We start from the raw sequence: 26,054 nt of genomic DNA, 5'->3' as shown, positions 1-26,054 counted from the left end.
TGTACTAATACTTAAGTTAATTGAAGGCTGCCAAGGGGGACTCAACGAGGAAACACAATGAAAAGGCAAGGCATGGTGATAATGTTAGCTCTCGGCGAGGGCTCTAGGGTTAGGACTTCCACAAGAATGCTCAAGTTCTAAATAGGGTCACCAAACCCTATCTCGATGGCTGAGTTAAGGCATGGTTACAACTTAGGAGAAGTCACAGGGGGAAGCAATTTTAATGAGAACACAGGCAAACAGAGTTACAATTCTGAGTGTGGCAATTTCATGAGAAGTGAGGATTAGGTCAAGTTTTTTTTTTTTTTTAAAAAAAAAAGAGATAAGGCTGTATCTCAAGTTAAGCACTGGGAAAGGTGGAAAAAGTAATGGGTTTTATAACAATAATATTACATATATAAATGCAAACAAATTTATATTTATAAGGAAATAGATATCAACTCTGTAAAGGGGATAGAATGATCTACGCAAGCATAAGACTGACACAGCCACAGCACAAATCATAATCAAAGTCGATACAGCGCAGTTTACAGTATGTGATTGTCACGGGCACTGAAAAGAAGTTTACATTAACATTGGTTACTGCCTTTTCTTCGTATTCTCAGATTTGGAGTTGTGTGCTGAAATGATCTTCATTACATTAACCAGCGACCAGAGCCTATCCCGTATGTAAAGGCCATAGAGAGCTTCGACAAGAGATTCCTGGAACCCAAAGGCATTCTCTGAAACTGGATACTGTCCAAAATGCAACAAAAGTTAGTGGTTTAGCAAAATCAGCAACCTTTCAGTTGTGATGAGATATAATAGCTGACCTGGATGGGTTTCGGTATCACTGTTTTGATAAAAGGCCACCATCGATCCTCAACTACTGACTTCACCAGACAGCAAGCCCGCAGTCCTTCGACACCAGCAAATCTCCCGAATCCACTGTGCTTTACTCCACCAAAGGGCAATGACTAAATCAAGGAAGACAAGTTAGAAATAAAACATCATGTCTTATTTCAACATATGTTTTCTTTAAATTTCCTTAAAATGATTCCAATATCAATCTCTTTGACAAAACATAAAAAAGGGATAGCAATTCCCTTGTATGTTGCCAAGCTTGCATAACACCAATTGAAAAGAACTAAACATTAGGTTTTTCCAAGTCATGCCCATGAAAGCAAATTGATGGTTCCTATAAATATCTATTCAGCGTGCTGCTATTATACACGATGACAATGGTTGTGCTGTACAACATCATATAAGGATGCCATTTATTTGCCAAAAGATTTTCACTGGGAGGAGATAAAGACTCAGGTACAATAATGGACACTAAGTTCACTAACTCCCTCACCTGTGACCTCAACCCTTTAACTTTAAATTTTAGTTACCGACTTTTGAAAAGTAGAGAGAAAATAGGATGATATTATATGGATTTCAAATGACCAAAGGATTCAATAATTGTTTTGATGATGATGATGTTCAAGAACAGATGTTAATATTTACCTGGCACATGTAAGTAGAAGCAAAATCATTGATAGCTGCTATACCACAATGTAATTGAGAAGCTATAGCAATTGCACGTTTCTGGCTTCCGGAGAAAACAGCACAACCAAGACCATAATTTGAATCATTTGCAAGTTTAATAACCTCTTCATCTGAACTAAACTCCATAATTGGGATGATTGGCCCAAAAGCCTACAAAACATAGCTAATCTTAGAAACCAGAGCAAGGAACACAAGTTAATGCATGAGGCATATTAGCTACCTCCTCTTGCATTAATTTCATTGTGTGATTAACATTCACTATCACAGTTGGAGGGAAAAACTGATCAACAGCATCTTCCCCCAAATGGCCAAAGCTTCCTCTTCCTACAATTTCAGCTCCTTTGTCTAATGCATCATTCACGAGATTTTGAAGCTTCTCCGAGTGTTCTTGCATACAAATAGCACCCATATCATACCTTCCAGCTAATGGAGGTCCCTACAAAGATGCTCAAACAAGAGAAAAATCAAGACCCTAGGCGAGTTAGACAATCAACTCTTATATAAATATAGTCAAGCTTAATCGAACAGTCAGCCTATCAAAATGCAATATCTAGCTTTTATGTAGCACTGATGATAACAAACTTGTAAAAACTAGTTACATTGTATGTCACATTACAGGAAAGACCAGTCAAATGTCATCTCATATTCTCATCTCTAGTGTCAAACAATTTTGTATTATGAGATTATGTGAAGGAAATTTCCGTACCTTAAAATAATGGCAATCAAATTAGTATTTCTTCCATAAAATAAAATTAATAATGATAAATAATCTAACAACAATCACATGATGCTAAAAAATAATCTACATCATGAATCACTTATTTTTACTTGTCAATTTAGGCAAAATGAGATATGTATCTAAATGATAAAGACAACTAATAAGACTATCTAAGATTCTAAAAAAATAATATGAACCAGATTACCAGAAACCTTGAAGTTCCATTTACTTGAGACTTAAATGAGAAGATAGAAACTAGGGAAGATAGATATGGAGGGGAAGATAGACAAAGAGAGGCAGAAAACTCAGATCTTTACTTGTTGAGCGGATAGAAATAAGAAAATGATAATAAAATTTTATTAATTTTAGCCACTTCCTCCCTCCATGTCCTCTTCAACACTATCACTCCCCTCCCTATCATCATAGCCTTCCTGGTGATCAGTCAACCAAACGAAAAATTAGAAAGAACAAGGACTGTACTGAGACTATGAATACACATAATCACGTAGCCACCACCTCAAGCACTGTTTCCTCTATAATCTCATCCTGATAGTGATCATCCATGGAGGTGGAACCACTAACATCCAATAGCACCCTGATTTTTACTACAACTGCCTCAATATCCTCCATTAGATCATTAATTGATGTACAAGTGATATAAGTAGAGGTTCAGCCACAACAACAATGTAGATAAGCTCCTTGGTCACCTCCTGTTGGGCTTCCTCGTAGCAATTACTGCTCATGATGCCAAAGGCAAAGGGAGTGAGATGGAGGTGCATCGAAGACAAACTGAACGATGTGGAGTTCTGGATTCAGGTCTTAACACTACTAGTTCAGCAATGTTGTCAAAAAAGATGGTAAGCGAGAGAGGAAGAGGAGATGAGCATTAGTAAATAGAGATAGATTCTTCTCATTTAAAATTAAATTCCCTAAATCTTTCTACCTGTTTCTCTCTCCCCTATTTTCTCTCCAACTAAAAAAGGATCTCAATGCCACAGAAAAATACTTCTTCCTATACTTGAAGGTAATGGGATAACTTTACCTTATAAAAAAAGCAAAACAAAATTGTTAAGGAAAAAATGATGCTTGTGAATTTAGGGAAAATGAGACATTAAAGTAGCTGGACAAGGAACTAAGGAAATTGATATGAAAGATTAACAAGTACCAAAAGGCAAAAACAACAATAGCTTGCTTATTGGATGGAGGTTTGCATGTTTATTGAGGTGATGAATTTGAGGGAAGATGAGAAGGGGAATGGGCCAAGAAAAACCTATAAAGAAGCAAGGTTTCATAAGCATATGCAGGCAATATGTTGTCAACCCCACTACATAACATATATTTGCAGTTTGTGGGGCATATGTAGTATTCAAAATATTCATATCAATAGAAATGACTATATATGTGGAATAAAACATATTTATTTATCGATGCAACCAATTCATATTTTCACAAAGAAAGAACTGTCAATCACACACAGCAAAAAAAAAAAGAAGTCAATATTAATCAACAATGTCAAATTGATTCAAATAAGTTCTTTTTTGCAGAGAACATATGCTATGTGGTATGTGGCTTGTGCAATGTAGGCAGCCACATATGTAGCCTAAAGTGGGAGATTTTGAAAACCATGTAAAAATATTAGCATAACTATGTTCCTTCCCTGCCCCCTTCTTGCGTCATATTCATTCATCCAGATCAAGATAATAATTCAATTTTGGACACAAGAATAAAGCAAATTCAGGGATCAAGTAAAAGATTTGGTCACAGCACTTGCTAAACAATTCATAATGAGAAATTGTTGGCCAAGACAAATATGAAGTGGTACTTTCTAACTTCTACTTTTAGTTTTTAATAAAAGAAGCAGAGGTAAAAACAGAAGTGGGAAGCAATACTCATATATATCTATTTTCACTTCTGTTGAGGGAAAATATTAGAACTCAATTAAGACTTCAATGGTCAACTATTTGCTGGAAAGGATTGTTGGATATTTGTACTTACAACAGAAACTGATTTCACAAGTTTGACTATGTGGGTAACAAAGGATTGATAGATGTCTTTATGGACATAGAACCTTTCTGCACCAGCACAATTCTGTCCACCGGATTGTAGAGCACCTCTCATGGCAATTTGCACAACCTAAAACAACAAATTAAAATTGAAGAGGCCAGAAATTGGCATATTTGCATATAACATTTTGTCTAGATATGATTTTTATGATAAGGGGAAAATATATATATATATAAAACAAGCTCCACTAATAATAGAAAAGGATTAGCTTTTTATCATACAGAAGGCAAATCTACATCTTCGCACACTATGAAAGCATCTTTTCCACCAAGTTCAAGTGTGACTGGTATTAGGGTCTCTGAAGCCTTCTGCATTATCTGAAATGATCATGAACAAAGACATTATGAATAAGGTAAAAAACAATTTCACAAGCATAGGTTATTGCATTCAAAAACCTTGAACTGATGGAAAGACATTTATGTTACATGCAAACTTGTTCTTAACAGTTATAAAGTAGAACATCAACCAGAAGCCTAGAAGTCTTTCCAATAAAGAAGCTAATCAAGACAACAATAATTAAGACCTTGTTCATACTACCACTACTTACAACAGCAACTAAAGAGACTCATGCCTATGGGGAATGTTAGATCTCTTTCCTAACTTTTAATGGGATATATGGGTATCCTAGCACAAATTTTAACAGACTTAATACTTTTTTTGTTTTGCAGAAAATATTTTCCTAGGAAAATAATTTTTAGGATTTTGAATATCTATATTTCCATAAGATGCAAGTGCACTGGAGGATAGACTATCTCGGTAGATGTACTGAACAAAGGTTATGTCTCCAAGGCAAGAGATGCACATCACAAGCTTTTTCTTTTCGTCCTGACCAAGGATGGCTACAAGACCCCATTGAAGCCTATTAGTGTAGGAGCAAAAGGTTAATCCCCTCCCAATAAAACCATGATATGGATTTGAATCCTTGATCTTTGCTTGGAAGCCCTCCAGATATAGCTTGTTTCATACTATACCGAACAACTGCTGGTCAATACAATAGTTAATAAGCACCAACAATGCACGCGGTTGACTCCACTTATTAAAGCACAAATAACATCAAAAGTACAAAAATTTAGTGGCATTATCTTTGATGATGCCGTGCTCCACAAGAAAAACAAGTCACAATAATAATAATGAAACTGATTACCATCTTGCCCACGCCAGGTGAACCAACAAAGATAATTTTGTCAACTGAAGAGACAAGTGCTTGCCCAGTTTCTGCAAATCTAAGGGTAAAATCAGAAATTAAACTTAAATGTGATATAGCTTGCAGAACATCTATGTATTCCTGAACCAGCAATACCCTGTAACTATGTGAACCAGATTTTCTGGAGCTCCTACGGCAGCAAGTGCAGCTTGAATGATTCGGAAATAAAAGCATCCAGACCAAGTTGCATGCTCCGAAACCTACATAAATCTTTTCCAATTCAAGCAAATGAAAATTTCATAATCGACAATGATTATTTGAACCGACCAGTCAAATTTGTCCAGCATTATAATGAACAGAGGATAGCATCTACGCCCCACCTTAATTTTAAATCAAATTGACTCGCCTAATGCTAGATGAGAATATACAAACTATAAAGACCCTGAGACTGTCAATAGATGTTTCATTTGCACATAAAGATTCTCAAAGATTAGGAGAAAAGATAATACATCGAATTGTGTTAATCATTGATAGGATCAAACAAGAGTTCACAAGTCATGCCTGAATTATAGATTTTGCAAAGAGGTCCCAGATAGAATTGCATCATTTTAAATCTAGCTCACATAATTTAATATAATTAATAGAAATAAAATGGTTTGCCCATATATCAACAAAAGCCATGTAATTTGGTTTTCCTTGCAACCCTGGCCACTCTGAAATGGGAAAACCCCCAATCCCAGCTCTCTTTTATTCATGAACCATGTAGATGTAAAATAGACTGACGTTTCCAGTGGTTGAATTTTCAGAAGAAGCTAGGTTACTAAAAACTAGCAAAAAGAATTTTAATAAGTTGCTTCAATTTGATGTAAGGCGACTATTTTCCTTGATAAGCTGTCTTAGAAATGAAGGCCAAATCAAACATATGGAAAACAGAAAATTCATTTGTAAAATTTCAAATAGATAATTGTCAGCTTTCAACAGAAATAATCCCCCATGCAATTTCCACAATGAATCATGATTACTGAAGAACTTCATAAGACTACTTAAGTGAAATGCATTGTTCTTCTAAATACACGATATTAAATTAAAAAGGAAAAACAAAAAGATTAAATAATACCTTTATAACAACAGCATTTCCAGAAAATACCGCTGCCAGCATGGGATTGAACACATTGTGGAAGGGGTAATTCCAAGAAACAATGGCACCAATGACCCCAAGGGGATAGAATTCAACTTTTGCTCTCTTATGCAACATTGAGCGGCCAGAAGATCTGGAAAGATAATAACTTTAAAAACATCATAAGATTGATGACGTTGTACTCTTTTTGATAATTGCATAGTTTACTAATTTAACAACATTAGTTACTTTATAGTAGTAGATACTATTTGTATGATATATAAGATAGATATTACTGAGATACTGAAAGGTGTTAAGACTTAAGAATGATACATACACCTTAGATTCGTGCTTATCTTCTCAGTTAAATGCCAGTAGGATTGTTGGAAAAGTAATTTTGACCAATTTATGGTGTCGAAACACATAGATGAGCACTCTAGACGAGTCCCAGAAGATTTCTATAGTGAGTTTGTATCATCCTATCAAATTATATTTTATATATGCAGACAGTGAGCTCATTTGGTAGAGAACAAATTAATCTCAAAGATTCAAATGTTCATAAGATACATGACTGATTCTTCTCATAGTGCAATGTTATATTTATAGCATCCATTTCAGCAAACAGATCCTTCCATATAACATCAAGGGGAAGACAGGCATGACAGAGCATTTCATAGCCCAGCCAGTCTCAGAAAATAAGCTATCTGCAGATTAATCTTCCATAACAAAACATTGTTAGGAGAAGCAATTTGCTTAGAGCAGCAATGTTATGGGTATGGAGATTGGTAAATGGTGAGCCCATCCATTTCTATTGGATGGCGTGCTATGAACGAAGACAGAAGATTCTGCAGAGAGCAGTTAGGCTGCATAGCACAAAGAAATTGATATCTGTACATTTGGTTGATAACTGAATTGACAAGAAAGTGTCTAGGAACAGATTGAGGTGCTAATGGATAAGCTTGGGCAATCAGCGTCGGCATCAAATCTATTTGAGGTGAGATTTTTTCCTTTCATCATCTTAAGTAATCGATTGCATTTCAATTATGTTGTCAATCAACATGCTTTAAATATAATTTTGATGAGGTGCATCTGAGGGTGACATGCGACGAAGAATCTATCGGGTCAACAACAATCCGCAGCAATTTTGGTAAGTTCCAAAGTTGAAATATTCCAATCAAAGGTAGGATTTATAAGCCCTTTCTTGTGCTTGGGGTTGTCATTTTGTAAAGGTTTGATTTGTGATTTGGAGCTATGATCTGTGCGTATTTGTGTATGTGTATGGTGTTTGAAGTGGAGATGACATATATTTTGTGGACCAGAAAAAAAAAATGAAGGGCGGGATGGTCCCACCAATGTCTGAGGAAAAAATAGGAGAAATTTACGTTGTTGAGATTTTAACTTGAGGATAATCTATTAGGAAAGCAAGTTGTGAGTGTAGATACAGAGTCTAGTGTTTAAGGCTTGATGTATATTGAGAATTAGAATTTGGCGTTGGATTTTCCATAGTTGCATCCAAATTTGAAGATCTATATGCTCTATAAACTAGTTGTGGTTTCATTATATCATTGGTATTCCTATTTAAATCTATTCTTGTATATTATATTTGAGCAGTGAGCAGAAGAAGATGCATAAAAATGGATTTCTTGGAACATGGATTTGACTGTTGATTTATATATCAACAAACATGATGATGGGGCCCAATGAGCACCCAGTGTTTGCTATAAGAAAGGTAGCATAGCCTCTTGCAAGGGCATCGAGCGTTCACTCGAACCTTACCTGAGGGATTAGTACTTGCTTGTAAGTGTGCTTTCAACTTATCAAAAATCCAAAAACCTTCCGTTTGTGCACCCTGACCTTGGTATCAGAGCTTGTCATACTCTTGTTACTTAAGCTGTTGGTATTATGCAACCTTGAGAAACAAAAGGACAGATCCTAACTTGGCAAAGACGGCAAGGAAGGCCTAAGACGACCAAGGGCACATCTGTATGAGGTTCTCCAGGAAGGAATTGCCCTCGCCCAAAGAACAAGAGTCCCTGTAAGTTCTGATAAGTTTTTATGAGCACCTTTGTTACTTCAAGAAATACAATTTCATATCGTGAAGCCATATCTGCTATCGAGCCCATAGAAAATCCCTCTATTGGTTTTGCTAAACCAAGCGATTATCAAGGTGTTACACCTGGAATCGCTGCTATCATAAAACAAAACAATACGCAAATCCATTTACTTGTTCAGATAGCTGAAACTTTGAAAGAAATCCAGCAAGACCTTCGAAAACAAAATACTCCCCCTCTCCCACAAGGCTTAATTTCCAAACTTCAAAATCTTTCTCTTGGTCCACCTAAACCCAAAGAGAAACCTAGAAAGTTGAGAGTATTTAAGGATCCATATAAAATCCTAAAACAAGAGTAGGAAAAATTAAAAGGAGTATGGCCACCACCAGAACAGAGCAGCAACAAGTAGCCACAACATCGTTATTTGAAGATTAAATAAGGAGCTACAGGAGAAATCAACGACGTCTTTATAACACTCAACAAGCAGCCAGGAGACTTGGACGTCAACTTACTGGTGGCACATCATCAAGATACACTCTAGAACAACAGCTAGAGCCAAAAACTCAGTTACAACTATCAATACAGGAGCAAGCCTCTACAGTACCAGCAGAGGTTCTTTATTACTCCAGACGGGATGATGCCCATCATAGAGTTTATGTACATAGATATGAAGAAGCCATATTGGTGACTGATAATCAGCAAGTTGACAGAAACTTCATTCAAGAAGAAAGTTTTATGCAACTACAAAGAAGCCGCATGCAGTATATCCACCTGGGTGTCCTCCAGGTACGTGTCCAAATATTGCATAGACAACATGAAGGAACTATGACACTCATAGTTTTCAGAGACAATCGATGGCAAGGCAATCAAGCTATTCTAGCAATAATGGAGGTAGATCTGACACGAAGCAGTCAGATGATTTATGTAATTCCAGAAGTCATGATGACTATTGGAGACTTCTACCGTAATATTCAAATCTCTATCCTCACAAGGGGATATGAGGCCTGGCAGAACAGTGAAGCAAATCTATTAATCACCAGAGGAATGGTAGGTAGGCTCTCTAACAGACCTAATGTTGGGTTTGCTTATGAAGTGCAGGGAGTGGTAAATTATCTAACCTCTCATGGGGTTACTGCTTTGCCTAGGAGAAGATTCTCCACAAGAAACCTGCAAGGATTAAATTAGGTTATAAACCCTACCCAAGTCTCTATACCAATGCAACCATCAGAAGTAAATAGCCAGACAATGATGGATGGACGCATATCATTAAGCATTAGCAATTATGCGACGGCACAATCATTGGAGCAGCCGATTTATAATAATAAAGATGAAGAGATGCAAGAAATCCTGGCAGTTCTAATTGAAACAAAACCAGGAGTATTCACAAATTACGATGGAACAGCTGACGAATATTACGAATTATATGGGGACGTGGAGGATTATATTGAAAAAGGAAAACAGATAATAAAGCAAGATGACGAAGACAGGTATTCCTCAAAAACTGAACCACATACTCTTATAAATAAAATCTCTCCATATGCAGTTACGCCTACAAGGCATACTGAGGGATCTGCTGGATTAGATATATTAGCAAGTCATGCAGCAGTTATTGAACCATATGGCCGAGACTTGATTCATGCGGGTCTGCGGATCGAAATCCCTTATGGCTATTATGGAAGGCTAGGCTCACGATCAGGACTAGCATGGAAGACAGGAGTAGAAGTCGGAGCTGATTGACTCTGACTATCGAGGTGAAGTTCAAGTACTTTTGTTTAATAGAACTAACCTCCCAATTTATATTTCTCAGCAGCAAAAGATTGCGCAGCTGATACTTGAAAAAATAGCCTTTCCTGAAGTCTATGAAGTACCTCATCTTAGCTATACAGAAAGAGGAAATAAAGGATTTGAGTCAACTGAGACTTTGAATATATCAACCCAAAGTCAAGCCTCTACTTCACAACAGCCTCAATACTTTACAACCCAGGATATATTTTCCCTGTTAATGCCAAGAGAAACAGCAGCAGTCCTTGTTCAGTATGACTCTGTCCAAAATGATTTTGAGCAAGACCATGCAGTGGATACAAGCCCAGGGGCCTCTATGGACCCTACTCTAAATTATGAGGACATTGACGACTCCTATCTGGACTATATCTAGTATTTATCTCAACTTAATACAGATGACAAACTAGTATGGGATACATATCCTGAATCTGAATGGATTAACCCTTTTGCCAAGCGAAGGTGGTGGGGAAAGTGAATTAATTGCAGCAAATGTAGAAATGGAGTATCCTCTTTACAACGACTTGTAGAAGAAATAACACCAACTACTGAACAGATCTATTCAACAACTACCGTAATCTCTCCATATCGCCCTCCCACAGATACGGCAATGGGACCACCTGGGTATCCCCCAGCGCTGACAGTACCACTAATCCTCCTGCTTTTCAACCAATATATGAGCAACATTCGCCAAAAGCAAAGTTTCGAGGAGGAATGAACAATGAGCCATGGACTCTTCCATCTGCACAGCAACAGAGTGGAGCATTATTCGTAATCCCTGAACAAATAAATCTTTTTGATGATGCTTTTTCTAGATGGGAATCCATTACGAAGAATTTTGTGGCAGCGCAATCATTCTCAGATACCAAGGAGAAAGTAGAATTTATTGAAAATCTTTTGGGGGAAATTGAAAAAATAACTTGGATACAATGGAGAATGACCTATGCGACAGAATATGATGCTCTCATAACAATCAGTGAAGGAAGAGAAGGGGCTCAAAATATATTATCCCAAATGAGAAGGGTATTCTCTACGGAAGATCCTACCCAAGGGTCTACTGAAATTCAAAACTCCACCTATAGAGATCTTGAGAAGCTATCATGTGACAACGTAAAAAACATAATCCAATATATCAACGACTATATGAGGTTAGCAGCCAAGACTGGAAGATTATATGCAGGACCGGAGTTATCAGATAAATTCTGGCTCAAAATGCCAGGGGACCTTGGTAATCGAATCAAAGCAGTCTTTGAAGCAAAGCATCCGGGTTTAACAAAAGGAGTATTTCCGAGGATCATATTCGCCCATAAGTTCCTAGAACAAGAATGTAAGGATGCAGCATTCAAAAGATCACTAAAAGATTTGTCTTTTGGTAGCCAAATACCAATTCTTGGCTACTATCAGAAGGTTGGAACCAAGAAGATGGGAGTAAGGCAATCAAAAACCTATAAAGGTAAGCCGCATAATTCCCATGCAAGAATTGAGAAAAGAAAACACTTACTCAGAAATAAAAAATGTAAGTGTTATTTATGTGGACAAGAAGGACACTTCGCCAGAGATTGTCCTAATGAAAAACGAAATGTGAAGAGAGTTGCTATATTTGAGCAACTAGACCTATCAGATGACTGTGATATACTCTCGGATCAAGAAGGAGAAGCCCAGAGTGATGTCATTTTCAGTTCATCTGAAGGAGAAGATGACATATATGAGGTACAGCAATCTCTTCAATTCAATACTATATATATGCTTGGCCTGGAAGATGGAGGGTATCGGCAACAAGTTCGATTAACTGAAGCACAATCTAATTGCCTACATCAATGGAGGCACAATGAGAGAATATTTGCTCCTCATTCCCATATATGTACTTGCTGCAAACGGGCAACGGTGCAAAGGGCAAGAATACACTGCCCAGAATGCTCCCTCACGGTCTGCAATATCTGTGGACCTTATTATTTCAACAAAGAGGTACCGGTTACCCCTGCCCCTGCTACAATATTTAATCCTAATAATTTAATACAGGAGCAACGAAATTACATTATATGGTGTGAGGAAGAAATAAAAAGATTGCAGGAAGAAGTTAAATACTTCAAAACCCAATATGAAGCACTACAACTGGAGAAGGATTTACAAAAGGATTTCCAAGATTTGGAAGAACAAGATGAGGAAGCTGCTCATATGCTGATAGAAGAAGTAGCTGCCTCTAATTCAAGCCCCAGGTTGGTAAAAAATATGCTGTATAATTTAACGGTTGAAATAGATATTCTAAGAATTCCAAAGTTCAAGCTAAAGGCAATACTTGATACGGGGGTTACTACCTGCTATGTTGATCAGAGGTCAGTTCCAAAAGACTCATTAGAACATAATACATTTACAGTATGCTTCAGTGGAGTGAATTCACAGCAAACCGCAAAGATGAAGTTAAGGAACGACATGATGATGATCGGTGACAACATTTTTCGAATTCCTTATACTTATAGTTTCCCTATGACTTTGGGAGACAATATCCAATTTATTATTGGATGCAACTTTATAAGAGTCATGCATGGAGGACTTCGGATTGAAAGGAATACGGTAACATTCTATAAGAATTTAACTACTATCAATACGTTACCTACTGTAAATGTAGCTATAGAGGAACTGGAGTTAGAAGAAGAGGAGTACATTCAAATCAGAGAGATGGTTCATATCTCAGTTGGAAAAAGAAATTTATCTTTTGAACAGAAGTTTGGACCACTCCTACAGAAATTAAAGAAGCAAAGAATTATTGGAGAAAATCCTCTACAACACTGGCAGAAGAATAAAATTGTATGCCAGTTGGATATTAAGAACCCAAAATATATTATCAAAGACAGACCTCGAAAGCACTTAACTCCTATTCAGAATGAAGCCTTCTTAAAGCATGTTAAAGCTCTATTAGATCTGGGTATTATTCGACTTAGCAAAAGCAGGCATCGGACGACGGCAATTATTGTAAACTCTGGAACTACTATTGACCCGATTACAAAGGAGGAGAAAAAGGGAAAAGAAAGGTTGGTATTCAATTATAAGCGCCTAAATGACATAACACACAAAAACCAGTACAGTTTACCTGGTATCAATACCATCTTAAAGAAGGTCAGTAATATTTGCATTTTCTCTAAATTTGATTTAAAAAGTGGATTTCATCAGGTTGCTATGCATCCTGATTCCGTTGAATGGACGACATTCTAGGTCCTTGATGGACTATATGAATGGCTAGTTATGTCATTCGGCCTTAAAAATGCACCGACGATTTTCCAAAGAAAAATGGATTTATGTTAAGGGGACAGAAGATTTTATTGCCGTATACATAGATGATATTCTCTCCGGATGAAAGAAGTCATGAGCAGCACCTCCAGAAAATGCTCAGTATTTGCCAAGGAAAATGGGTTGATATTAAGCCCAACAAAGATGAAAATTGTCGTACCAGAAATTGAGTTTTTGGACGCTATTATTGGCAATTGTAGAATTAAGTTGCAACCTCATGTGATTACAAAGATTGCAGATTTTAATGACAATAAACTAAAAACCGTCAAGGGAATGAGGTCTTGGCTAAGGCTGTTGAACTATGCTAGAAACTACATCCCAAACCTGGGAAAATTACTTGGACCCTTGTATGCTACGACATCCCCCAATGGAGAAAGAAGATTAAATCAGCAAGACTAGGAGTTAATTCGTCAGATCAAAACCAAGGTGAAACAATTACCAGATCTTGAGCTACCCCCACCAGAATGTTATATAATTCTTGAAGTGGATGGGTGTATGGGGTGGAATCTGTAAATGGAAAAAGAAGAAGTTTGATCCTGTTTCTTCGGAAAAAATCTGTGCTTATTCAAGTGGTAAATTCAATCCACCAAGTCAACAATTGATGCAGAGATCTATGCAATCATGAATACAATGGAAGCTTTAAAAATCTATTTCCTAGATAAATCTAAGCTTCTTATTAGAACAGACTGCCAAACAATTATTAATTTCTTTGGGAAAACGGCTAATCATAAACCTTCTAGAGTGAGGTGGATCTCCTTCACGGATTATATTACCGGTGCTGGACCGACAGTACAATTTGAACATATAGACGGAAAAAATAATCAGGTAGCTGACTCTTTATCCCGTCTAATTTCTGTGATAATATTTTCAGAATGGCCGGAACAACATTTAGGCTAACTGGCGTTACTAGCACCAGCCATCCAAGAAGTCACGAACCAGCCACATCCGCAAGCTCAGGACCTACTGAACAAAATGATTCGAGTCCTCTTGACATCGTTGAACAAAACCAACGAAAGATTGATGCAAGACATAGAAGACCAGTCCCACTTGACGAATACCACCAAATCTCAGAAGATCTTCACGCTATTGAACAAAGAGTGGCCATCCAAGCTGTCAATGCTTTACAACAGCTCAGGCTTATCCATTCCCTTAAGCGACAAGAATGCAACAAGTGTCGAGGAAAGGATAATTGGTGGAACGACTGGTACCCGGCAGTAGAACAATGCGACAAACAGCTATCACATGCTGCGTATCTTCTTCTTGATTGTGTGACAAGAATGGGCAACTTTAAAGTTTGAAGACAACGGGCGTGATGGACCCAAGATAAAGAAGATTCGCGCGTGCTAAAGAACCTATAGTTAAAGATGAGCAATAATGCACTACTTTCTAAAAAGTAGATGCGCTGTGAGCTGTAAATGAGTAGATAAGGCACTACTTTCCCAAAAGTAGATGTTGACATCTTCCTATCTTCTTATCAACAAACGTGATAATGGGGCCCAATGAGCCTAAGACGACCAAGGGCACATCTATATGAGGTTCCCCGGGAAGGAATTGCCCTCGTCCAAAGAACAAGAGTCCCTGTAAGTTCTGATAAGTTTTTATGAGGTGCTTACAGGGACTCTTGTTCTTTGGGCGAGGGCAATTCCGGGTTTTTATGAGGTGCTTACAAGGACTCTTGTTCTTTGGGCGAGGGCAATTCCTTCCCGGAGAACCTCATACAGATGTGCCCTTGGTCGTCTTAGGCCTTCCTTGCCGTCTTTGCCAAGTTAGGATCTGTCCTTTTGTTTCTCAGGGTTGCATAATACCAACAGCTTAAGTAGCAAGAGTATGACAAGCTCTGATACCAGGGTCAAGGTGCACAAACGGAAGGTTTTTGGATTTTTGATAAGTTAAAAGCACACTTACAAGCAAGTACTAATCCCTCATGTAAGGTTCGAGTGAACGCTCGATGCCCTTGCAAGAGGCTATGCTACCTTTCTTATAGCAAACGCTGGGTGCTCATTGGGACCCATCATCACGTTTGTTGATAAGAAGATAGGAAGATGTCAACATCTACTTTTGGGAAAGTAGTACCTTATCTACTCATTTACATCTCACAGCGCATCTACTTTTTAGAAAGTAGTGCATTATTGCTCATCTTTAACTATAGGTTCTTTAGCACGCGCGAAACTTCTTTATCTTGGGTCCATCACGCCCGTTGTCTTCAAACTTTAAAGTTGCCCATTCTTGTCATGCAATCTTGAAGAAGATACACAGCATGTGATAGCTGTTTGTCGCATTGTTCTACTGCCGGGTACCAGCCGTTCCACCAATTATCCTTTCCTCGACTCTTGTTGCATTCTTGTCGCTTAAGGGAATGGATAAACCTGAGCTGTTGTAAAACATTGACAGTTCGGATGGCCACTCTTTGTTCAATAGTGTGAAGATCTTCTGAGATTTGGTGGTATTCGTCAAGTGGGACTGGTCTTCTATGTCTTGCATCAATCTTTCGTTGGTATTGTTCAACGATATCAAGAGGACTCGAATCATTTTGTTCAGTAGTTCATGAGCTTGCCGATGTGGCTGGTTCGTGACTTCCTTGATGGTTGGTGCTAGTAACGCCAGTTGACCTAAATGATGTTCCGACCATTCTGAAAATATTAACACATAAATTAGACGGGATAAAGAGTCAGCTACATGATTGTTTTTTCCGTCTATATGTTCAAATTGTACTGTCGGTCCAACACCGGTAATATAGTCCATGAAGGAGATCCACCTCACTCTAGAAGGTTTATGATTAGCCGTTTTCCCAAAGAAACTAATAATTGCTTGGCAGTCTGTTCTAATAAGGAGCTCAGATTTATCTAGGAAATATATTTTTAAGGCTTCCATTGTATTCATGACTGCGTAGATCTCCGCATCAATTGTTGACTTGGTGGATTGAATTTACCACTTGAATAAGCACAGATTTTTTCCGAAGAAACAAGATCAAACTTCTTCTTTTTCCATTTACAGATTTCACCCCATCCGTCCATACACCCATCCACTTCAAGAATTATATAACATTCTGGTGGAAGTAGCTCAAGGTCTGGTAATTGTTTCACCTTGGTTTTAATCTGACAAATTAACTCCCAGTCTTGCTGATTTAATCTTCTTTCTCCATTGGGGGATGTCTTAGCATACAAGGGTCCAAGTAATTTTCCCAAGTTTGGGATGTAGTTTCTAGCATAGTTCAACGGCCCTAGCCAAGACCTCATTCCCTTGACGATTTTTAGTTCATTGTCATTAAAATCTATAATCTTTGTAATCCCATGAGGTTGCAACTTAATTCTGCAATTGCCAATAATAGCACCCAAAAACTCAATTTCTGATACGACAATTTTCATCTTTGTTGGGCTTAATATCAACCCATTTTCCTTGGCAAATACTGAGCATTTTCTAGAGTTGCTGCTCATGACTTCTTTCATCCGGAGAGAATACCATAATATCATCTATGTATACGGCAATAAAATCTTTTGTCCTCTTAAAACATAAATTCATTTTTCTTTGGAAAACCACTGGTGCATTGTTAAGGCCGAATGACATAACTAGCCATTCATATAGTCCATCAGGACCAGAATGTCGTCCCTTCAACGGAATCAGGATGCATAGCAACCTGATGAAATCCACTTTTTAAATCAAATTTAGAGAAAATGCAACTATTACTGACCTTCTTTAAGATGGTATTGATACCAAGTAAACTGTACTAGTCTTTGTGTGTTATGTCATTTAGGCGCTTATAATTGAATACTAACCTTTCTTTTCCCTTTTTCTCCTCCTTTGTAATCGGGTCAATAGTAGTTCCAGAGTTTACAATAATTGTCGTCGTCCGATGCCTGCTTTTGCTAGGTCGAATAATACCCAGATCTAATAGAGCTTTAACATGCTTTGAGAAGGCTTCATTCTAAATAGGAGTTAAGTGCTTTAGAGGTCTGTCTTCGATAATAAATTCTGGGTTCTTAATATCCAACTGGCATACAATTTTGTTCTTCTGCCAGTGTTGCAGAGGATTTTCTCCAATAATTCCTTGCTTCTTTAATTTCTGTAGGAGTGGTCCAAACTTCTGTTCAAAAGATAAATTTCTTTTTTCAACTGAGATATGAACCATCTCTCTGATTTGAATGTACTCTTCTTCTTCTAACTCCAGTTCCTCTATAGCTGCATTTACAGTAGGTAACGTATTGATAGTAGTTAAATTCTTATAGAATGTTACCGTATTCCTTTCAATCCGAAGTCCTCCATGCATGACTCTTATAAAGTTGCATCCAATAATAAATTGGATATTATCTCCCAAAGTCATAGGGAAACTATAAGTATAAGAAATTCGAAAAATGTTGTCACCGATCATCATCCTGTCGTTCCTTAGCTTCATCTTTGCGGTTTGCTGTGAATTCACTCCACTGAAGCATACTGTAAATGTATTCTGTTCTAATGAGTCTTTTGGAACTGACCTCTGATCAACATAGCAGGTAGTAGCCCCCGTATCAAGTATTGCCTTTAGCTTGAACTTTGGAATTCTTAGAATATCTATTTCAACCGTTAAATTATACAACATATTTTTTACCAACCTGGGGCTTGAATTAGAGGCAGCTACTTCTTCTATCAGCATATGAGCAGCTTCCTCATCTTGTTCTTCCAAATCTTGGAAATCCTTTTGTAAATCCTTCTCCAGTTGTAGTGCTTCATATTGGGTTTTGAAGTATTTAACTTCTTCCTGCAATCTTTTTATTTCTTCCTCACACCATATAATGTAATTTCGTTGCTCCTTATTAAATTATTAGGATTAAATATTGTAACAGGGGCAGGGGTAACCGGTACCTCTTTGTTGAAATAATAAGGTCCACAGATATTGCAGACCGTGAGGGAGCATTCTGGGCAGTGTATTCTTGCCCTTTGCACCGTTGCCCGTTGCAGCAAGTATATATATGGGAATGAGGAGCAAATATTCTCTCATTGTGCCTCCATTGATGTAGGCAATTATATTGTGCTTCAGTTAATCGAACTTGTTGCCGATACCCTCCATCTTCCAGGCCAAGCATATATATAGTATTGAATTGAAGAGATTGCTGTACCTCATATATGCCATCTTCTCCTTCAGATAAACTGAAAATGCTTCTCCTTCTTGAATCGAGAGTATATCACAGTCATCTGATAGGTCTAGTTGCTCAAATATAGCAACTCTCTTCACATTTCGTTTTTCATTAGGACAATCTCTGGCGAAGTGTCCTTCTTGCCCACATAAATAATACTTACATTTTTTATTTCTGAGTAAGTGTTTTCTTTTCTCAATTCTTGCATGGGAATTATGCGGCTTACCTTTATAGGTTTTTGATTGCCTTACTCCCATCTTCTTGGTTCCAACCTTCTGATAGTAGCCAAGAATTGGTATTTGGCTAAAAAAGACAAATCTTTTAGTGATCTTTTGAATGCTGCATCCTTACATTCTTGTTCTAGGAACTTATGGGCGAATTTGATCCTCGGAAATACTCCTATTGTTAAACCCGGATGCTTTGCTTCAAAGACTGCTTTGATCCGATTACCAAGGTCCCCTGGCATTTTGAGCCAGAATTTTTCTGATAACTCCGGTCCTGCATATAATCTTCCAGTATTGGCTGCTAACCTCATATAGTCATTGATATATTGGATTATGTTTTTTACGTTGTCACAGGATAGCTTCTCAAGATCTCTATTGGTGGAGTTTTGAATTTCAGTAGACCCTTGGGTAGGATCTTCCGCAGAGAATACCCTTCTCATTTGGGATAATATATTTTGAGTCCCTTCTCTTCCTTCACTGATTGTTATGAGAGCATCATATTCTGTAGCATAGGTCATTCTCCATTGTATCCAAGTTATTTTTTTCAATTTCCCCCAAAAGATTTTCAATAAATTCTACTTTCTCCTTGGTATTTGAGAATGATTGCGCTGCCACAAAATTCTTCGTAATGGATTCCCATCTAGAAAAAGCATCATCAAAAAGATTTATTTGTTCAAGGATTACGAATAATGCTTCACTCTGCTGCTGTGCAGATGGAAGAGTCATTGTTCATTCCTCCTCGAAACTTTGCTTTTGGCGGATGTTGCTCATATATTGGTTGAAAAGCAAGAGGATTAGTGGTATTGCTGGGGGATACCCAGGTGGTCCCATTGCCGTATCTGTGGGAGGGCGATATAGAGAGATTACGATACTTGTTGAATAGATCTGTTCAGTAGTTGATGTTATTTCTTCTACAAGTCGTTGTAAAGAAGGATACTCCATTTCTACATTTGCTGCAATTAATTCACTTTCCCCACCTATCTTGATTGATTGAGTGATGAATTGAAATGTATCTGTAGTCAAATGATAAGAGTTAATGTCAATTTTTCTAAGAATAGTTGTGACCTATCTAGCCATAGTGGCGCCTGAAGGTTTTGGACATGGGTATTGCAATATCAAAAGCTATGGGAGGAACGAACAAATATAAATACAAAGACAAATTTAAAGAAATTCTTACTGCAAAATTAGAGTCACACTCCATGAAGTAACATATGCATTGTTTTGGGGGAAAATGGTAAAAGAAATACATAATTTGCATGCAAATGAAATATGCAGCTAGTCTTGAAGTGAGATATGATATTTGACCTGTATTCAGGCTTTAACCACTTTTCGCCCTCAGCTAGAAGCCAAGTAATCTTTTCACATGTTGTCATAATTTCTCCTAAAGAAGCATCGACCATAGTCTTTCCAGTATCCCGAGAAGAAATCCTAGAACAAGCACACAATCATTGGATAGTTTTGTACTAAAGTTCATCCTTCAACATTGATTGCAAGCATACAGAATGTATGACAGAATATTCCATTAATATGTAAAGAAATTCATAGGAAAGCTTCCTTCAGATCACTGCCATCATACAAACCAAAATAAGCCATAATATTAGTCAAAAAAACTTGGTCATCAAAAAGATGAAACTAAGCTAGAGCATGTTCAATAAACATATCCAAAGAAGATACAACCACAAGCGATGAATCCCAAGTGACCATGGCTGTCAAGTTTGTGATTGGGACCTTAGAATCTTAGAATCCTACAGTCCAAATTGGACTAAACGATGTAAAGATAGCTTACGATCTGGATTGTTGGGATCCCATGAACCTACTATGCAATTCCAAGTTGACTTGCAATTGTTATGTAGGTTCTCAATCCTAACAATAATATAGAATTTACTTACATTTCGCATAGACATTTTAAAACTTGAATTTTAGCCATAATAGATAATCTTTTACATACAAAATACCTTCCAATACAACTTAAGATTATACTAGAACTGTTTTAACTTCAAAGGAGAAGAATCATTTGTTATCATTGTCAACAATCTTATAAAAATTACAATTTGCAACATAGAAATATGGCAATTTAATAGTTATATAACATTATTAAAAATGAATCATTTTAGTTATTGTTTATCATATTAGAGAATGATGCAAAGCTGGATACACTTATAACACAATCCAATAAACTACATTTCAAATGTTTAAAAATTATAATGTTTAATATTTTATGATCCTATGCTTAGATATTAAAATTCAATCCAATGAAACCATGTTACTCTTTAGGTTGGATTTCCATTCTGACAACTTTATTCCTAACTAAACATATTCTAAAAGGTTACACCAATAAGTCACAAGTCTCAAATATTTGAGGTTGACTACATGAATGTAAATTTCTATCAAACATGTCCAAAAAGGATAAATATCCACATCACATCAGGTGTGGATTTTATGATGCCCTTTATACATCAAAATTGCCCATATATGCTGAGTGACTCAGCTCCAACTCAATAACAGAAAAACTAGTGTTCCCAATGGCTAAAAAATTGATACAATTACCAGAAATATCTGTGGAACAAATATATAACAATTACATAGAAAATAAAATAATTTACTCACTGGCAAATAAGTTCCTGGTGCTCAATTATATACTTCAGAAGGATTCTCAAGAATTGGCGTCTTTGACGGAAGCTGCTACTTTTCCATATTTTTTGTGCTTCCCTGGCTTGTGCAACATGCTCTCTAATCTGAAAAGAAAATGCAAAAACAATTAGTCAAAAGCCACAAACCAAAAGAAATGTCCAAGACAAAAGAAAAGGATATAGTTTTCAAAAAACAACTCAATACTGAGACTCCAAATTGTTAGTTCAAAGTTAATGGCATCATGACCAATCCTACAATATTCTTGTCTCAACCAAACTAATGTGATCGGGAAACACTTACAATACTGGGGCAAGTTGATTTTCCATCATCTCATTATTGTACCCCCATCAGGAAATTAACAGACACATGAAACCGGAGGCTACTGGATAGATGATGGTAGATTGGTTTACTCAGGATGATGGAGTGACTCAGGCTTATGATTTCTTTAGGCACCCTAGCCCTAAGAAACCATGGGTTCAAACCACGTGGAAGGCATATATTCAACCGAGCCCGGCAGTTACATTTTGGATGTTGGTGCAATGACGTCTCCCCACTAGAGATATACAGGCACCTTCTACCATCAGGTGCTAGAGTCCAGAGCATCTTTTCTTTGGGTGTCCCCCTATTGCGGAGCTTTGGAGGAGGATTAAAGAATGACTTCATATATGACAAGAGATGTCTACATATAGGCGGATGATGCGAGTCTTTGGGAGATATTACCGAGAGTAGGGTGTCAACAAAGGCCTGTGCCTTGTCTTCCATGATTCATTATGTTTGGCGAGCGAGGAATAGTAGTTCCTTTGGAGAGGGATAGTTGGATATTGAGAAGATCTTCAGAGTGTGCAAACTCATATGTACCGGTATTTGGGAGTATACTTTGATTTGACGTTGCGTCATACATAAGTACCTCGTAGGGACTAGTGGTTTCATTGGGGTGTGTCTGATGACTTCCTATTAACCATATGGGGTGGTTGATGTTGGTGATTGGGCTTGCCTAATCACGTTTGTACCCCTTTTTTTCTTTGAATTCAATATACTTTTATTTATCCAAAAAAAAAAAGACAAGTGAAACCATGGACATAATACCAACTCTATGAGTTGTGAGTACAACTTAGAGGGATATATTCTAGGTCTTACTAAAAGGAAAATAATTATAGTCATAGATACATGACACCAGTGGAAGACCTAGTGGCTAAATACTCAATGGAGCACTGAACTATTGACTATGTTACTAGCATATAACTATTTGCTCTTATATGACTATTATTTATTAATACTTGTACAACTTGTTATGTAGAGCAACAAGAGTCCTACAAATAGAAAACAATAATAAGACACTCGACAAAATGAAGGCACAATACTTGTGCAACTTGAGAGATTTCAACAATGTGACATTTTGGATTGATGTCAACGAGTTGATATGATCTGTCAAGTGCCAAATTGTGAAAATTTACAGAAAACTAAATTGATGTTTTCTAATACGTGCTCTTATGACAAAGGCTAACACCTGGAGAAAGACTGAGAAGAGGAGATTTAGAGAAGGGACCATACAAAATTTTGTCTTCTGTTCAAGTGAAAAGAGAGAAAACATTGAAAGAGAGGCTAAGTTAGAATTGAGATTACAACCTGTGATAAAGAGCAATAATATGTTATAAAGAAAAACGAGGTTAAGATTCCAACATCTACTCTGAGTGAGAAGAAATGTTAATTGCAACTAAGTTTCCTGTCATTTTACAATTGTTGCCCTTTTTTCACTATTGTCACCTTTTCTAGACTCCATGAGAATTGTGTCCTCTTTCTGCACTTTTTTTTTTGTTTTTTCAATTTCATGTTCCTCCTTTTTCTGAATACTTATTTAGGCCGCTAATGCTTTTTCAATACAATTGTTTTATTTTTTGCACTTAAAGGGTAGCAGTGGATTGAGTACTTGCATTTTTCTTACTACTCAAACTTGAATTTCAACCTGATTATGTAACCTGTACCTAGACTAGGCACATATCCATGTCTGCTTTTTATTCTTCTACCTATGACTGACCAATATGATAAATATTTACCCAAAATAAATGTGCATAATATTGGGGTATTCGTGGGTACCTATAAATGTAGTATAAAGGAGAAGATTTTTTCTGTGATAGACAGCAAATGCAGCAAAGGTGAGGAGAGACTGAGCTTTATAATCAAACATGTGGCCTCCCCCTTCAAGCAGAATGAAGAACATACCTAGAATATGTCCCAATATAAAAAGAAGGATTCCAATATCTAAGGATTGAAATGCGCCCAACACATAAAGGAATCTCCAAACAATTAGCTTAAGTAGAAAATGAAACTAGTTAAGTAAATATTATGTATAATTTATTTAACAAAGTTACCACCTAGAGCGTCAGTTCATGCCGGACAACATATATTCACTATATAAAAGGCATGTTCATGAAATCATGTTGTTCAGATACCCATAAATTGATTACAATGTTCCATAATCAACCTCATCTGGTGTCAAAGCCGGAAAAACTCCGAGGTACTTCATGGTGGCAGGCTCATAGCATCGAACCATGTCTGCTTGTGCCATTTTCCCCTTCCTTGGTATCTGCAACATAGGCAATCAAATTTTCGAGGTTCAGACCTCTCGGTGAGGCGCAGGTTTAGTACAGAATCCATGCTACTAGAGAGACATAAATGGAACTTAAAAAAAAAAAACCCGATAAAATTACCAAAAAAACACTGGAATTAAAAAGGGCAAAAGAAAAACAAAAGGAACTGCAGAAATGCATCTGAAACTAAAAGCATTTAAGATTATCACATAGATATAGCTGTTCTCCATGGTCTGGCTCCCATCTTCCATTACTGAATCAAAGAAGAACTAGTAATCAGAAAACCAAACGCCCCAAAAGTCGTAGAGAGAAAGAGAAAAAATGGATCGGAGAAGCTACCATCGGACGCATCGACCTCGATTGAAGGGACGTTGGGTGGGATGAGCATCAGAAGGAAGCGGCAGACCAAGTAGGCGACGCCGAGAACAATCAGGGGCCACCAGAACGCCATTGCCGGAGCCCGCAATCAATGGAGGAGGGGGGTTAGAAACCCTAGGACCGTAGGACGTTTTGAGGGGAATAACCGGGGAATGCAGCAAGGCACAGTTAGGAGAGTGACTGAACTCTTTTATGGAAACAAATTGAGAGCCTGCTTTTGAATGATTCTGAGTCATCTGCCAGCATTCACGAGTTACCTTTTAGATCAATGCTCAATTTAGTTTCAGAGTTAAGAAAAAATAAATAAAACGCACTTAACTTTTATATTTATTAAAAATATATACATATTTGTCTAATATAACGAAGATAACATTTATTTTAAATATAAATGATTATTATTATTGTTAATGTAATAAAAAATAAAAAATATGAAGAAAAGATTTCGAGACATGGCGGTTGTAGTCTATGCTTGGTCGTTACCTCTGGCCTCAATTTTGGGTTCGCTTGATCATAAAAGACAAATCATTTATGTCGTGTGTAGTGACACATATAATTTGAAACTTCTCGTAGACAAATTAGCCTATGCCTAGCCTGTGGAGAAATTTTAAACGGGGATATATTCTGAGAGTTTTTTTTTTCCGATCTTAGGTTTGGATTTGGAGATTTTTTAAATTATTGTAAATTAAATGGGAGTGAGTAGGAGATGCTATCCCTATCTCAATCCTCTCTTATGATGATGATAATAATAATAATAATATAATTTTTTATAATTACTTTCTTGAATTACTATTTTTATAAAAGAGGTTGAAAATTAAAAGTTTTTTTAACCAAATGACATTTGAAGTAGAGAAGGATGGAGACGAGGATTTAATTCCCATGAAATTAGAGATAAGAATTTCCTAATTAAATAAAATTAGGGATGGGATGGAGCTATACTTCATGGGTGGAGATGGAGATGACAAATCCATCTTTTACCCCACTCATTGCCATCTCTAATCATTAATGGCAAATTGAGCGTGTTCATATGTTTTTTTTCTCTTTTTTACGGTGTGTTTTCGCTCCTATCACTGCTCTATTTTCTATTGATATAAGTCATAGTTTTATTTTCCTTTCTTTTTCTTTAATATACTTAGGTGGCATTTGGTTCTCTCTTAAGAATCGGAATGAGAATGAGAATTATAGTATTATAGAATGATAATAAGTATGAGCATGGATATCACTCTTAAAAATAATATTTGATTAGTTAAATATTTTCTATCGGAATGAACCTAAATTTCCTTTTTTACTCTTAGAGGAAAATAAAAGAAAAAAATAAATGTGAGAGAAAACTAGGATGAAAAAGAATAATGAGAGAGAAAGTGTGATAGGAAAAAATAAAGAGAGGAAAAGTGTGATGAGAGAAAATGAAGAGAGTATGTGATGAAAGAGATTGAGGAA

At 36.9% G+C, this 26,054-nt stretch overlaps 1 protein-coding gene across 1 annotated transcript; it reads right to left on the bottom strand.

The window, feature by feature from the left end:
- Positions 1 to 474: 474 nt before the first annotated feature.
- Positions 475 to 24,885, bottom strand: LOC121991701 (aldehyde dehydrogenase 22A1-like). Its single transcript, XM_042545709.1, has 14 exons — positions 24,579 to 24,885; positions 24,449 to 24,492; positions 24,134 to 24,235; positions 21,628 to 21,755; positions 20,326 to 20,448; positions 6,574 to 6,727; positions 5,613 to 5,716; positions 5,457 to 5,535; positions 4,534 to 4,629; positions 4,244 to 4,381; positions 1,751 to 1,966; positions 1,489 to 1,680; positions 813 to 956; positions 475 to 735 (listed from the first exon to the last, which is right to left on the bottom strand). Exons 1-14 carry the CDS (start codon positions 24,688 to 24,690, stop codon positions 580 to 582), a joined length of 1,788 nt encoding a protein of 595 aa, XP_042401643.1. The 5' UTR covers positions 24,691 to 24,885; the 3' UTR covers positions 475 to 579.
- Positions 24,886 to 26,054: the final 1,169 nt, after the last annotated feature.

This window comes from Zingiber officinale, chromosome 6B (genome assembly GCF_018446385.1).
Source record: "Zingiber officinale cultivar Zhangliang chromosome 6B, Zo_v1.1, whole genome shotgun sequence".
In the NCBI taxonomy this organism is placed as follows: domain Eukaryota; kingdom Viridiplantae; phylum Streptophyta; class Magnoliopsida; order Zingiberales; family Zingiberaceae; genus Zingiber; species Zingiber officinale.
Note: the sequence above shows the minus strand (reverse complement) of the source record. Positions and strands in the feature narration are given on the sequence as shown.

What these genes read in the sequence shown, in the direction of transcription:
- LOC121991701 (XM_042545709.1), bottom strand. Translation starts at nt 24,690, where the DNA reads ATGGCGTTCTGGTGGCCCCTGATTGTTCTCGGCGTCGCCTACTTGGTC. An exon ending in TGGAGAACAGCTATATCTAT is followed by an intron (nt 24,236 to 24,448) that starts GTGATAATCTTA and finishes CCTATGTTGCAG; the next exon opens with ATACCAAGGAAGGGGAAAAT. An exon ending in CTTCTACTTACATGTGCCAG is followed by an intron (nt 957 to 1,488) that starts GTAAATATTAAC and finishes TCCTTGATTTAG; the next exon opens with TCATTGCCCTTTGGTGGAGT.